Source organism: Poecilia formosa, unplaced genomic scaffold (genome assembly GCF_000485575.1).
Source record: "Poecilia formosa unplaced genomic scaffold, Poecilia_formosa-5.1.2 Scaffold16, whole genome shotgun sequence".
Classification (NCBI taxonomy): domain Eukaryota; kingdom Metazoa; phylum Chordata; class Actinopteri; order Cyprinodontiformes; family Poeciliidae; genus Poecilia; species Poecilia formosa.
In genome coordinates, this window is record NW_006799955.1 from 3,162,757 (window position 1) to 3,176,716 (window position 13,960).

Sequence of the window (13,960 nt, forward strand, 5' to 3'; positions counted from 1 at the left end):
TCCCATATAGGTTCAATACAGGACGGGTGGCAATCCTAACTGTATCGTCTATTCTATGTGCCTTATAATACGGGCCTTATATATGAAAAAAGTTTTAAAATAAGCCATTCATTCAAGGTGCGCCTTATAATCCAGTGTGCACTTATAGTGCGGAAAATACGGTATATATAGATTTATTTTGTATCAGTATAATGTTGAAGCATCCGTTGACAAGCTATTTTCTGTTTAATGGCAGAGTTTTATTAAAATTGAGTTGCCACATGTTCAGAGATTTAGAACAGAAACATACCCACAGGATCACAGATCCTCCACCGTACTTAAGTGTCTGTGAGTTGCTTTTTCACATATTCATCCCTTGCTTCAGGCACAATCCACCTGATGTGTTACCAATGATGTGCTCAATCTTGCTCTCATCTGACAAGATAGATAGTTTTCTGTTAAAGTAAAGAAAGTCATTGATGATTAATTGAAACATAATAGAAACTTTGATCCCTTAAAAAGGTAAAGCATACTTTACAAAAAACTTCATTTATGTTAAAGGAATTGTTAAGGAGACCAACAGTTGTTCCACTACTGAAAACTATTATTTCCTAACATAGAAAACACAACTTCAGACATGTTTAAGCTATATTTCACACTAAATCCCACAGTTTATTTTGACTGGGTTAAACTCTTTTGAAGCGACCAAAGGGTCAAAAAGTAATTCCTGCCAGGTGCATGTAAATATGCTGAATCCATTAACTTTGCAGACCCCTAATGTTAATACTGTATTCTATGCAGGACTTGGGAATGGACTACTACGTGATAGGGGAGTCTTTTGAAACCTCTGTGCCTTGGGACAGGTAAGTGCATTAAGAAGGGCTGCAGGCTTTCCTCTGTTAATTTTTAATGCATTTTGTTCTTTACTCCTTCTGAAAGACCACTCTGCTTCCTTGACGACCCTCTTTCTTTTTCAAATTCCCAGCCTCTCTCTTTGACATTCACCTTCATGTCTGCTTTCTCTAACCATTTAAACAACTGCATCAAAGGCTGCTTTTCCTTCTCAGCTTTACTGGCACGCACACACACAAACACACACACACACACACACACACACATATATATAAAATGACGTGGGTTTATCACCACATGTGCTGTGTGGGGGCAGTGTAACGTGTATACCATGAGCCGCTGATCTTCCTCAGATCCATGTTGTGAGATCTGCAGTTCCAACATGTTTTATTACCCTGCTTTCTCGCACAACAAACACGAGCACGTGCAGCTCCCTGTTGTGTAAGATGCCTGACGGGAGAGACCAAGAGATCAGGCACTGAGGCAAGCATATGTGCCTGGCTCATTAACCACCCTCCTCCCCATCCTGCACAATCCACACCCGGCTGCACATGCTTAGGACTGGCGGCCATTTCCACACCAGTGGGAATCTCTCGCTCAGTGGTCGTCATGTCAGTCAGTCTGTTGTCCTCCTCCTTCCTGGCTTCCTGCCTTTTTTTCCACAAAATTAACCCTTTTTGTGCCATTAATGAATTCATTCATATGGATGTTCTTTACAAGCATAAAGGGCTACGAGAAAAGAAAAGAGCTCTTGAATTTTTGTGTCTTTCACATGAATTTTCTTTCAGGGTTTTGGACATTTGCCGGAATGTGAAGGCACGCATCATACGAGAGTGTAAAGACAAAGGAGTTCAATTTCCACCTTTGTCAACTTGCAGGTAACAAAAAAAAAACAACTTTCTGTGAAAACTAAAGGTGCACAGAAGGGATGTTTATGTGTCACGTAAAACTGTCAAACGAAGCTAGAGATGCTGAGATTTTCTGGCCTTCCCCTGCTGTCGTCCTATAGTGTAACAGCAGGGGAAGTCTTGCTCACTCTCTCGCAGCCTAAATAAACCAGACATTCTTTTAAATAGTTTCTTAAGCCTCTGTTCTTCCTCTGACTTCATTTTAATCACATCACTGATACTGAAAGTACCTATGATAATTCCTCACTCTGTAACATCTTCCACAACGAAGAGTGTTGCTCAAACTTTGACCTGGTGGCTCTTGGTGTATGTAGTGTGCATATTTTAAAAACAAAACAAAAAAAGTCAAACCAGCGAGGTCCCTCAAACAGTGGTCTGGCAGCCATTTGTGATTATGTGTGGCCCAGTACCACAATTCAAGGATGGATAAAATTTGCCCTTGTGCATTGCTTGAAAAACTATTTTTTGGATCCCATCTTCAGAAAAAATAAAGGTCTAAAAATCTATCTATAATTGGCAGTAGTAGGCCCGAATTCAGGACTTGCGTTGTATGAATATTTTATTATTTCATATTAAACGGGGCCACAAGCATCCAGCAACTTTTATTCAAAAGCAGATTTGGATTTTCTCATTCCTTTAAAAATGGCTAAATACAGTCGAGAGTGATCCATGACCTGTTGATATTTTTAGCCCAAGACTATAGAAAAAAAATCCATGCAAAACATTTGGACATTGCTAGTCCCTTTTTTGGGTTTTGGCTTTACAATGATTCACAGATCCTTTGCCTTCAAAAATCCAACTATCTTGTTTTATTAAAATTATAAGTTTATTTTTGAGAACATAATTTAACAAGTTCTTTCAACTTGAGGATTTTGCCCCACTTGTCATAAACAAGTGGGGCAACTAGTAGAACACTTTTTCTATTAGAAATAAAATGGTACTTCTGTTAGGGTTTTATAGTCATTATATATGCAAATCCACGATACAGCAGTAGCATGACTTATCTTTTTTCCCCCTTCTTGTAAAAATCACTTACACTTCTGTAGAATGTAAAAAATTTCCTCCGGAAATGTTTTTTTCTGTACTCCCGTCCCAGTTGCCTTGATCAGACGGACAGTGGGACAGACAGACGTCTGGCCGGCTGGCTGAGGAGCACCAGGCTGCCGCTCGCAGATTGCGTGCAGATTAAGCCTCAGCCTGATTATGCTGCAGCCATTCATTTCCCGGCTGCAGTCTGTCACATGATTGATTTGTCCATTTAACCTCTAGAACAGTCAGCGTGCCAGGTGATGGGCCATGTCAAATGAACAAGGGCTCTGCACCCTGCGCCTCCACAGGGAGCAGAGCCAGAAAATAAAACCACACGCAAACTGGAGAGTTTTGTTCTAGCACAGCGGCTGTTGAACTTGTTTACAGCACGTGAGCTGTTTGTTTTGTTAAAATGCAATGCAGATGAATCTCTGATTGACTTTCTCCTATTCAGTATGGCAGTGCTTTAAGATTGTCTGTGGTTTCTAGTATGATCGGAATTGAGGTCAAAGGATCACTGGAGGATAAATCAAACCTCCCACCTTCTCATTATCACTATTATGCCTGCTTTGGCAGACAGATTTAAAAAAAAACAACAACAAAAAAAAAAGAAAAATTCAATTGTAGCCTATTAGAAAATGCAACTGCTAAGTGTCAGTCTAAGATTTTCAAAGTTTCTCACTGAGGAGTTTGTTTAAACGTGTCCCGTTTGTGCAGAGTGACTCAGACGTATGACGCTGGCGCCTGTGTCTACTTCTACTTTGCCTTCAACTACAGAGGACTCAGTGATCCGGTGCATGTGTATGAACAAGTGGAGGTGGGTTCAGCTTTGGTTTCTATTGTATTCTTTCATGGGCAAGTTGTTCCGTAATCATGAGTCAAATGATTCTGGTTTCAGGGTATTTACTCAAAATTTATGACCAAAACTTCTAAAAAAAATATATATATATCTGACTGAGTAGTTCAGTTACTGTTTTTGTGCTGCATAACCCAAGCAAATAGATATTCTCCTATAGGGTTATTTACTCAAGAGCAGAATTCCTTGTTCCTTCAATTGCACCACATTGTGAAGGTCCTGAATTGGCAAAGAGATCCTGATTCGTCACACTTCCACCGCTGTTTTATGTCAAATGTAACAGAATACACACTTATCACAAAGTTCTAATTTTGTCCACTGATTATTTTCCCAAAAACTCTTGGAGATCATGAAGATATTCTTTTCAGGATTTTATTTCTCGAACGTCCTGGAAGTGCTATGATGCGGCCTTGGAGTAATTTTGGAGTCCGTTGATAATGGCTCTCACTGTGGAGGGCCAGAACCCTTAGATATGGCTTTGTGACCCTTTCCAGATTAAATAATGCCAGTGACTGTTTTTCACCTGTTGTTTAATTTCTTTAGATGGGGCCTTGATGTGTTGTATTTTAACTTGTTCATGTTACCAGACGGTTTATATTTAGGTGATTTAAGACAATAATCAGCCCTGTATAAACACTGCTGCTAAAACAAGGGAACATATTCATTTTTGTTAAAAATAAATGAATAAATGAATGATAATCAAGAGTAAACATCAGCTAAATTTAGGAATAGTACCAAAAACCAATATATGTCCTACCTGCTGCAAGAGAGAGAAAAAGCTGTATAGCTTCAGCCAGCTGACCGGCAGCATGCAGCCGCAGGTTTAGAAGGATCAAAATCCAGACCAGATATGTTGGCAAATTTTCCAGTGTCTTATCAAAACAACTAAATTGTAGGAACCACAGGACTACCTGTTAATTTTGAGGCCTTGATATTGGTAATCCGTCTGATTTGCCTTCAGCGCAGTCTGCCTCAGAACATTGATTTTTCCTTTCTTTTATTTTTTAAAGTAAATCTCTCAAACACTCTTGTTTCTGTCTTTTCTTTCAGCATGCAGCTAGAGAAGAAATCCTTGCCAACGGAGGGAGCTTGTCACATCATCATGGAGGTACTACAAGCTGAAAATTTCACACTCAAAACATTATCAGTTGCCCCAAATATACATAAACCTTCCTACTGGATATTCTTCTGTCCATCATATTTAAACATGTTGATCTGGGGTGCGCTGATAGCGATGCGGCCTGCTGCATGCCACGGAGCCGACCGTGCTCTAAATGCGCGTTCGGACCCTGCTTCCCTTCACACGTCCAGAATCCGCTCCTGCAGCTCGGATGAATGACTCCGACTCGTTTGTTCACTTCAGCAAAGCGTAAGCGCGGGAGGCCGGCGAAACGACTCCATGGGGCCCCATCAGGGACAACCGAATCGGCCGCCTTATCTATATTGCCATCCGCCTCGCTGTTTTCATACATCACTTCAGGCTATTCATCACACCTGTCCAAAACAGTATGCAGTGAATCAGCTGCAATATTAAATCACAATTTTTCCCGAAGGTGGGGACGGGTTCAAAATTAAAAGATTGCTAATAAAAAGGAGGCAGTGGGTCGGGGTAAATGATGCCGCCGTTATCGCCGGCTCTACGCTGACCTCCAAGCGGTGGCCCCGTCACCCCCGAGCGGCACGGGGGAGGTGACGAGCGGGGGGAGAGGAGGGGATATTGATGCAGCTCCTGTGTGCGAGGCCCACTCTGTAATTGTGATTAATACCAGCGGCGCTCGCTATCTGAGTGCAGACAGGCCGGTTTGTCTGCCCACAATCAGCGCTTGACAAATGGAGCCTGTTCCTGCAGGTTTTGTGTATCAAACAGATGTAGTCAAGAATGGTGAGGTGGGAGGGCACTGCAGGAAATCTACATTTCTGTGGCCCCGTGTTTACAGCAGGTCACTGCTGCGCTGAGTGGGCAGAGGAAGGATTTCTGAACACTTCCTCTGCAGCTCCATCGCTCGACCACCTCGCTCTGTTCACCGCTGTTTGACAAAAGTATTTAAAAACTCAGGAATCTGCGTTTTAAATAAAATTATAGACTGGTTGAAAACCCAGAAGTCCAGGGCCTCATGTCATCTGTAACCAGGTGACCATGTTGGTAGTTATGAAGAGTTCCTCAACATCAGTCATCAAGGAGCTTCATCAGTCTAGTAACTCCTCACTGAAGCTTCTTGGACAATAGTTCCTGCTCGTGTCCTGGCCCCATTTTGTGAGAGAGGCGCAGTGTTGAGGACCGGCGGCTCAGCTAACGTTCTCTTTTCTCTGCATGAATGAGAAGAACAGCATAACTTCAGGGTGGATTCCTCTGCTTCTGCACTTCCCCACTGGCCCAGTTCTTTACTTCTTATTAGGATTTGATCTAATTAGCCAGCAGTTCTTAAATGTGACACGGTTTTCATCCAGCCACACCTCTGCAAATACATAGACAGTGCTCAGAATTACTGTCATTTTCAGCATAACAGTAATTATGTGATGAGGTTATTCCTGGCAGTTGGTTGCGTTGGAGTTTAGTTGGGCGTTTCTTTGAAAAACACAAAAGCACATCACACTTTGTAGATTTTAGATTTTAACCTGCAAAAAAAGTACAACTATTTATTAGTTCATGTCGCTTAACAAATATGTTCTACGTACGTTGTCTATAATATACAAACACATTGAACATTGAGGTTTGTTGTGAGATGTCAAAATGTGGGGAGGGAACATTTTCAAGGCGCCGTAGGAGGCAAATAAATGACCTCATTTAGAGAAGTTCACTTCTTGCCTGAACTTCTGTAGACTTTTCCACATGTGAAATATGAATTTCTCTCAGTTTTTTTTTTTTTTTTTTTTTGGGACGTGGGGGGGGAAGAATCTCTGAAATAGCTACCTGCTCTGCTTTGCATGTCTCAGCTGCACAGACCAGGTCTGGGGAGATTGATTGCAACAGAAAGCAAAAAGGAGAGAATATGACAAGATAGATGTGTAAATTATCACAGTGATGGAGGCAATGATGCAGTCCCAGAACCTTCTGTTTTCTTTCCTCTTTGAGAGAAGGGAGGGACGGTGGTGGGACAAGAGAGAGACGGAGTTCGGAGGAGGAGGAGGCTGTTGTCGGGGGGGCGTGGTACGTTCTTGGTTATTGGGCAGCAGCTGATTGGTCCCTCTGCCACCATCTGGAGGTCTGTGTGCCGCCGAGGGTCCCTGGTGACCCTGCTGTCGGCCCTGTTTTGTTAGGAGACGGGCGTTGCTGCCCTCGTGGCTGATCCCCATCTGGGTTTTCCTGGCTGCTGTGTGATATCATGGGGATGTGATGTGTTGAGGGGAGGGTCCTTCCCTTCTGACACTCTTTCAGCACTGCGGCTTCCTGCTAAGGATGAGGAAGAAATCATCGCACTGACTCTGTTTCGAGCTTTTATATCTAATCTCAGGTGTTGAGCTCTGAGCAGCACCTGTTTAAGCTTCTCCTTTCTGTTTACTTTGCGTTTCTTTCACTGACACAACTTCGAATTGTTTATATTTATCAAACTATGGTGGCATTTTTTTATACCCTTTTCTTTCCTGTGCTGTTTATAATAAGTTTTTCAGTAATGCTAATGTTATAGTGGAACCACAGATCCTTTTCTTTTTAACTAAAACTTTTACTTTTGGAAACTGTGTGGTAACTCAGTGATTTAATAGTTAATTAGTTTGGCTCTACTTGGCATGGAAGGATGAATCTATTTGTTAGAGATTTATCTTTTTTTCGCATCTCTATAAGTAAGCTCACAGGTGTGTCTGAATTATTTCATGTCTGTAGTTTGATAGAAAAAGTGATATGTATATTGTATAAGTTTATTAGACAGTGATGTATTTACACGGCTTATTTCTTTTAGTTTTGATCATCAGTCATTTGAGCTAGTGACCTGAGATTTAGTTCGAAAGAACGTTATATTACTATACAAGATCTGTAAGGGAAAAAATTACATTAATGTATAAAAAATGGTATGACATTTTTGATATGATGGTAAACAGTTTTTGCATAATAATGGCAAGTCTCAAAAGTTTATTCACAGAGAAGCTATATGCAAGCAAATGAATTGTCATGTTAAGTGGAAAGATAAACATTTACAAATGTAAATGGGATCTCACTGGATACTTCCGTCTTAATCTAACTAAACTTGAACTGTTTTTCAAAAACAAATTGACCATTTTCTGTTTCTACATTTGAGAGGTTTGCTGTTTAAATTTATTTTATTGATAAAAAAAAAACAAACAAACAAAAAACTTCAATTCTTTTTGGGGATTCACCTGAGTTCATCCCAGCTCATACATGACCTCAGTTGATGTGGGAAATTATTTAACCTTTGAAAATGTGCATTTAGTTTCTACATACTGAAGGAATGAGCTCCAGTCGGCTGTAAAACATGGAGTGAAGCAGAAATGTTTTGTTTTTACTTCAGACGGAAATGAAAGCCTGTATTAATATTTGTTTACATTTGCCCCGCGAAGCACCACCGGTTGTACTTGAACCACGGTTAAGGACCACTGCTTCATGCCAAACAAGAAGGAAAACCATTCAAAGCACAGAGGGAGTCCTCGGCTGCTGAGCCGTTTATCTTAGCAATATCAGCTTTCAGCACCGCATTACTCTCACTTTTCTGCCCGATGCTAAAAAAAGTAAATATTTTAAGTTATTCAGCTTTATTGACTTTATAAACAACAAGAACAAGTAAATGTTCTTGGTTCATTTCTTTTAGCACACTTCAAAGTTCCCAACCAGACCTCCTGCTGGTTGCAGATCCTCCACTGGGCGCCGACTCTGATGTGTGTGCGTGTGTGTGTGAACAGCTGCGAACCTCCCAGGCAGCCTCGCCAGGTTTTGTGGCGAAGCTGCTCTCCCTCCTCAGGTTTACGTTTCATAGGGAATCTCGGCGGTGGCGGCGGAGAGCCAAAGTCCTGCTGACAGAGGAACATAGAGCCGGTGTGGCCGTCTCTTGGCCGTCATGCTAACGCCAGGGAGCCGAGCTCAGGACAGCTCGGCCCCGTAGGTCAGGAGGAGCGGCGTGCTCATGTGCAGGGAGGGAGTTTGACTTTAGCGGCGGTCTCAACCAGTGAGGGAGCCGGGAACGGACAGCCGCAGCCGCCAACCGGCCCCTCCTCTGGGAACACACAGAGCCTAATGAGTTTGATAGTCTGCTGAGCTCCATAAATCATGCCATGCAAAACATTTCTCCTCTCTGAATAAAAGCATTTATCACCCTCTGTTTATTCACTCACTCTCACAAGATTGATTGGCTCCCAGCAGCCTGCTGAGCAATCAGCCATGCCGATTCCGCCGTTTCTCCCCCATGGTCGTCTTCCTCCACTTATTTATTTTATTTTTCTCTTCTGCCATTCAGTGGGGAAACTTCGGAAGGAGTGGATGAGGGAGACCGTCTCCAACGTCGGCGTGGGGATGCTCAAGTCTGTCAAGGACTATGTTGACCCAAATAACATCTTCGGCAACAGGAACCTCCTCTAAGTCCATGTCCCCATCCATTATCTCACCTTCTGTTTCATTTTTTTCTAAAAGCTTCCTGTGCATTTTGGACTAACGGCTACTAAATGTGAATTTAAAACACAGATGTCCATCAAACATGTCTCTCGGTGCCATTTAATGATTATTCACTCTTCTCTTTTACCATACGTCGCACTTAATCTGCTCAGCTTCTTCTAACAAGATTCAATGGGTGCAGCAAAACATTGACTTATCTCAGATTTGCTTCCTGAACACCTTTGCCAACATAGAAGAAGTTGTGTTATGGTCCTCCTGTGAGTGAGTGAGTGAGTGAGTGTTTGGCACTACTTTAGTGGTAAGTTTCTAAAGCTCTGTGCCTTTCTAAAGCTTGTGTCTGCCTTTCCTTCTCCTTTGTGTCCCACATTTGTCCTTTTCTCGTCTCTTGTCGTTCTGACCTTATGCCATATTAGACGCGTTTCAGGACCGAGTGTATCTGTGGGCGCCTGTCCTCCCGCCCCAAGCAGTTTGGGTCCACCTATTCCAAGCAAATGTTTCGTACGATTGCCGAAAGAAATACGCATACCTTTGTGTGCTTAGTTTTTGTACTGAAAGCTTTTACATGGAGTGGTTTGTAACTAATGAAGAGAAGTGGAAATTGAAGCCATTTTGAACACGTTTCTGTTTTGGAGGGAGGGGCCTGCGAACGGCGGTGCTCACGTCGAACCAAAGACTTGAATCATCAGATTGTGTCTGATGCAGTGCATGTCAGAGGTTTACTCATCATTGGCATTAATCTTGAATTTTTGATCTCTGATTGATTTATCCAAGCTTGGAATGCTTATGTGACAACTTCAAATAGTTTTAGAAACAAGAATTAGATGAAGACGTTAAAGGGTTCAGCAGGATTCTTTGTGAATTCAGACTTGACTTTTTGTAGCAAAGCCCACAAATCTTTGCTATAGTTAATGGCAGGGTTTTCCAAAAGCTCTGTGTTAGCCTGCTTTATGGACTCTAAAACTAACTATAATCATTTCCTGTTGAAAGCTTGTTGTCTGACTCAAACGTTCACCCTCAAATGAATAATAATTGGTAGGAGTGATCAGAAATGATCCAACTGTGCACTGGGAAGGATTGTGAAACCAGTGTCACCGTCCACGTTGCTGACCTGAAAAGAAGACCCCAGAGAAAACCTTTAAATTCTGATATCAGGAGTCAAAGTCAAACCAATTGACACATATGATGCATCGTACATTCTACAAAGTCGATTGAATAATATAGTAACTGGACTACTTCCTAATCCTTCATCTTACAGCAACAGTGATGACTGGAAGTTGAGATCTTGAATTTTTCTATAAGACAACGATCCTAAAAACCACCAAATTTGTTTTTGGTTCAGATAAAGGAGACTCGGGTCAGCTTTTGAGAATCTCTGACTGCGGCTGAAACAAAAAGCTGGGTTATGTTTAACAACCAGCAGGAAGCCTATCAATTTAAATCAACACTGTCAGTTATGCAGTTTTACCAAAGCCACTCTGGAGAAAGGTTGTATGATCAAAGGAAACAACAGTGGAGCTGTTCAAAAACAATCATGAGATTCATGTTTGGGGGAGTAAACCAAACTGAGTCTTCCAAACTGTACCAAATGTCAAGCGTGGTGGCAGAAGCATCATGCCGTGGGCTTGTTTTGCTGTCATACAGTTGGCTCCAACAGGACAATGATTCCAAACACACATCAAACTGATTCCAGAATACGCAATGTAAGCTAGGATTAAGATTTTGGCTATTTAAAGGAAAAAGGTGTTATTAAACACGTTTTTAATAACGGAGATTTCTCTCAATGATGAGTGCAAACCTCCTAGTGGCACATCCTTCATTGTCATGCAGTCACCTCATCAGCTAAACTGTATTTTTTTTTCCCTTTTAGTATATGCAAAGATTCCCATCCTGACAGATCCTGACATGTAAATATTTATGACTGTTAACACATGCTAAGACATTCTGCTCAAAACCACACGTCTTTACTAAGTTTGTTCCTCGAAAGATTCCTCGAAGAGTCGAGTAGTTTAGTGTTTCTATATTGTCCAAAAGCTTTTATGAACTGATACTGTAATGTGCTACATTTTGATACTCGTTCTCTGATCTTTGCCTCCTTTTTTTCTGGTCCACTCTGTCCCTATGTTGATTAAATACAACAATAAAACCTTCTCCAGATAACTGAGTTACCTGAGACCTGACTTTTTACCCCATGTGTCAAAAAAAATAAACTCGCCTTTGAATGTTATCGCTTTTACCTTTATTGTTTTTGTCAAATTTCCACTTCTCTTAACATCAACATTGAGTACATTTTGTCAATGCTGTTTGTGCAATAAACTAAAGTAAAAATCATTAGCATCGGGGCTTTTTTTTTTATCATCTCGGTACACGCACAATCGCAGGGCAAAGATGTTCTTGCAGCTCTGAAGTCTTAATTTATTCTGGCAGATGTGCAGCGCAAGGTCAGCAGAAGCCTGAAAGCAGGTTTGTGTTTTGTTCTGCCTCAACATGCGCCACGCAGAGCTCACGGTAATCCTGCACAGCAGAGTTGAACAGAATCCGCTTTTTGCTTCCTGTCAGGAAAAATCCACCACCCCACCTCCCCCAGACCCTCTCCTCGCTCTCGTTCGACACACACGCTCTCATTTGGGAGTCGTCCTCACCCACACATCCGCCCACACACAGCTGACTGACGTCACAGCCAGCCAGCAGCGGCACAGCTCAGCCTTGAGCGGTGAAATTCACTGCAGCCTTTGGCTCTACTTTAAGATTTTGTGAATGGAAACAGCTGATGCCGACAGAAAGGCAAAGGAGCATTCAAATCCAAAAAAATTTTAATAATTACAACAGTCTTTTAATTAAAATGGTTAAAAGAAAGGTCTTGATCTTCTTTTGCATCGTTGCCCATAAAATTTCAAATGCATTTCAATAAAATGTTCTGGAATCTGCAGCATTTCATTTATGCATTTTTTTTTAAGTGCAGATACTCATCAGTCCACAGGAGGTCAGCATCACACAGAGAGAAACCTCAACTTTGAGTCAACCATAGTTGTTTTTTTTCTCTCTTTATCCTGAATAATATTATCTATCTTTTTGCACAATTTCTGAACAAATCAGTTTAAAATGTTGTTTCTTTTCAAGCCAATGCATACGGTTTGCACTTTAAGCCAACTATTTCTACAGACTCTCTGAAAGTTTATTTGGACAGAGGTAGGTTTTTCAGTCGTTTTCAACAGTGGTGTAAAATTGTAAATTGAAAATGTGATTTTCATTTCAAATTATAGCATAAAATGTGTGGTGCTTTATAAACAGCCCCTTTTACAGTAAAATAAATAATAAAGCAATGCCTCCACAGCCATGATGAGTCGTTTAACTAGTTAGTTGTGCGTGATCTAATATCGGTATAAATCCAGCTGTTCTCTGAAGGCCTGAGAGGCTTGTTAAAGAACATTAGTGAACAAGCAGCATCATTACGACCAAGGGGACTTGGTACTTGGCAAGGGAAACGATCTTTCAGCTGCTTAAGTGCAGCCTGGCATAAAGGCATAATTTGTTCCCATTTCTTTTGTAGGTTCTATGAAAAACCAAACATACCAGCACAGTTTTGACAGAAAATAGTATTTTAAAGTAATGGCAGGGTAGAGTAGGTGAAAACTGAAGGCATGGTGTGCTGCAATATGAACTCTGTGTTCTCTCGCATAGAAGAAAGAAATGAGCCCGATTTGTGGAAAATAATTAAAAGTACAAGATCTTGAGTACAAGTGGCTGAAATGAGCTTCCTCCTTCAAGAGGCCGGACTTGATAGGATGAGGATCTCGGGAATCCACATATTTGATACCCCCAATCACAAATATCCAATAAGTGGATACGGTGGGGTTAACGTTCATTACAGTCCTGATGTTCAGGGTTGTAAGGAAAGTGAGTAAAAAGCAGCCAAAATCTAAAGAACAATTTGGAAAGAGCTTCAGAAAGTCTGATGAACGGACTGATCAAGACCACCTTCGAAGATTACTGGATAATCTGCATCTTTGCAGGCAAGACCAGGATCTTTAAACAGCGTTGTATGTCTTAAAAAAAAAAAAGTTTCTCTCCTCTGAGATGTTCTCTGTTATTAACACAACACATAAATATGTTAAATTCATCCTTCAGGAATCTAAAAGTTTTTTTTAAATTGTGTTTTATTGTGATATTTCCTCACTGGTTAGAGCATACACAGTGCTGTATATGCATTGTGTTTCATTGTGTAATATGTATATAAACCTACTGAGACATTTTACATACTTAGAAAATCAAATCATCAATGGCCTTAGCCATGTTTATTTATGAGTGCATGTGAACTTCTTCTGTTCTTGTATCTATTTCTTTAGCAGTCTATAGAGAAATTTTGTAGCAAAAAGAAAATGTTTATTCAAAGATTTTCTATCGCTAGGTCTTGCAGGTATATGGACTTTTTGACATTTTATTACATCACAAATGTCAATGTACTTTGGGGGGAATGTTACACATCTGATTAACTTGAAGTAGTGAAAGTTGCTGAGCAGATAGAAGAGTTTGGGCTAAAGTGATCAAGAAAACAAAAATAAATGTGGATGCATTTCTATTTAGCCTCATTAATCTTCTGCCCCTTACAATGTTGTTGCAATGTTTTATTATACTTCTTAGTTCTTCAGAAACAAAATAAATCAAAAACATTTAGCTGATTTTTTTTTTTTCTTTATTCAAACTCTGAACAGAAACAGAAGCACATTTGCCTTTTTCATGCTCTGGCTTTCCCTCAGATTAGCCCATCTTGAATAAATCCAA

General features: G+C 40.9%; 1 protein-coding gene across 2 annotated transcripts in view; it reads left to right on the plus strand.

Moving 5' to 3' along the window:
• Positions 1–13,960, plus strand: part of agps (alkylglycerone phosphate synthase) — a 46,422-nt gene that overhangs the window by 25,532 nt on the left and 6,930 nt on the right. Inside the window, exons 16-21 of one of the 2 annotated variants that reach the window (XR_001661441.1) lie at positions 781–842; positions 1,620–1,709; positions 3,486–3,585; positions 4,675–4,732; positions 9,027–10,187; positions 11,843–11,851. Coding sequence is in view for 1 of the 2 variants with exons in the window: in XM_007546517.2 (XP_007546579.1) it covers positions 781–842; positions 1,620–1,709; positions 3,486–3,585; positions 4,675–4,732; positions 9,027–9,148 (432 nt within the window). In the remaining variant the exon portion in view is untranslated. Of the gene's footprint in view, positions 1–780; positions 843–1,619; positions 1,710–3,485; positions 3,586–4,674; positions 4,733–9,026; positions 11,510–11,842; positions 11,852–13,960 lie in introns of those variants that run through there. The other variant, XM_007546517.2, reaches the window with a different exon arrangement.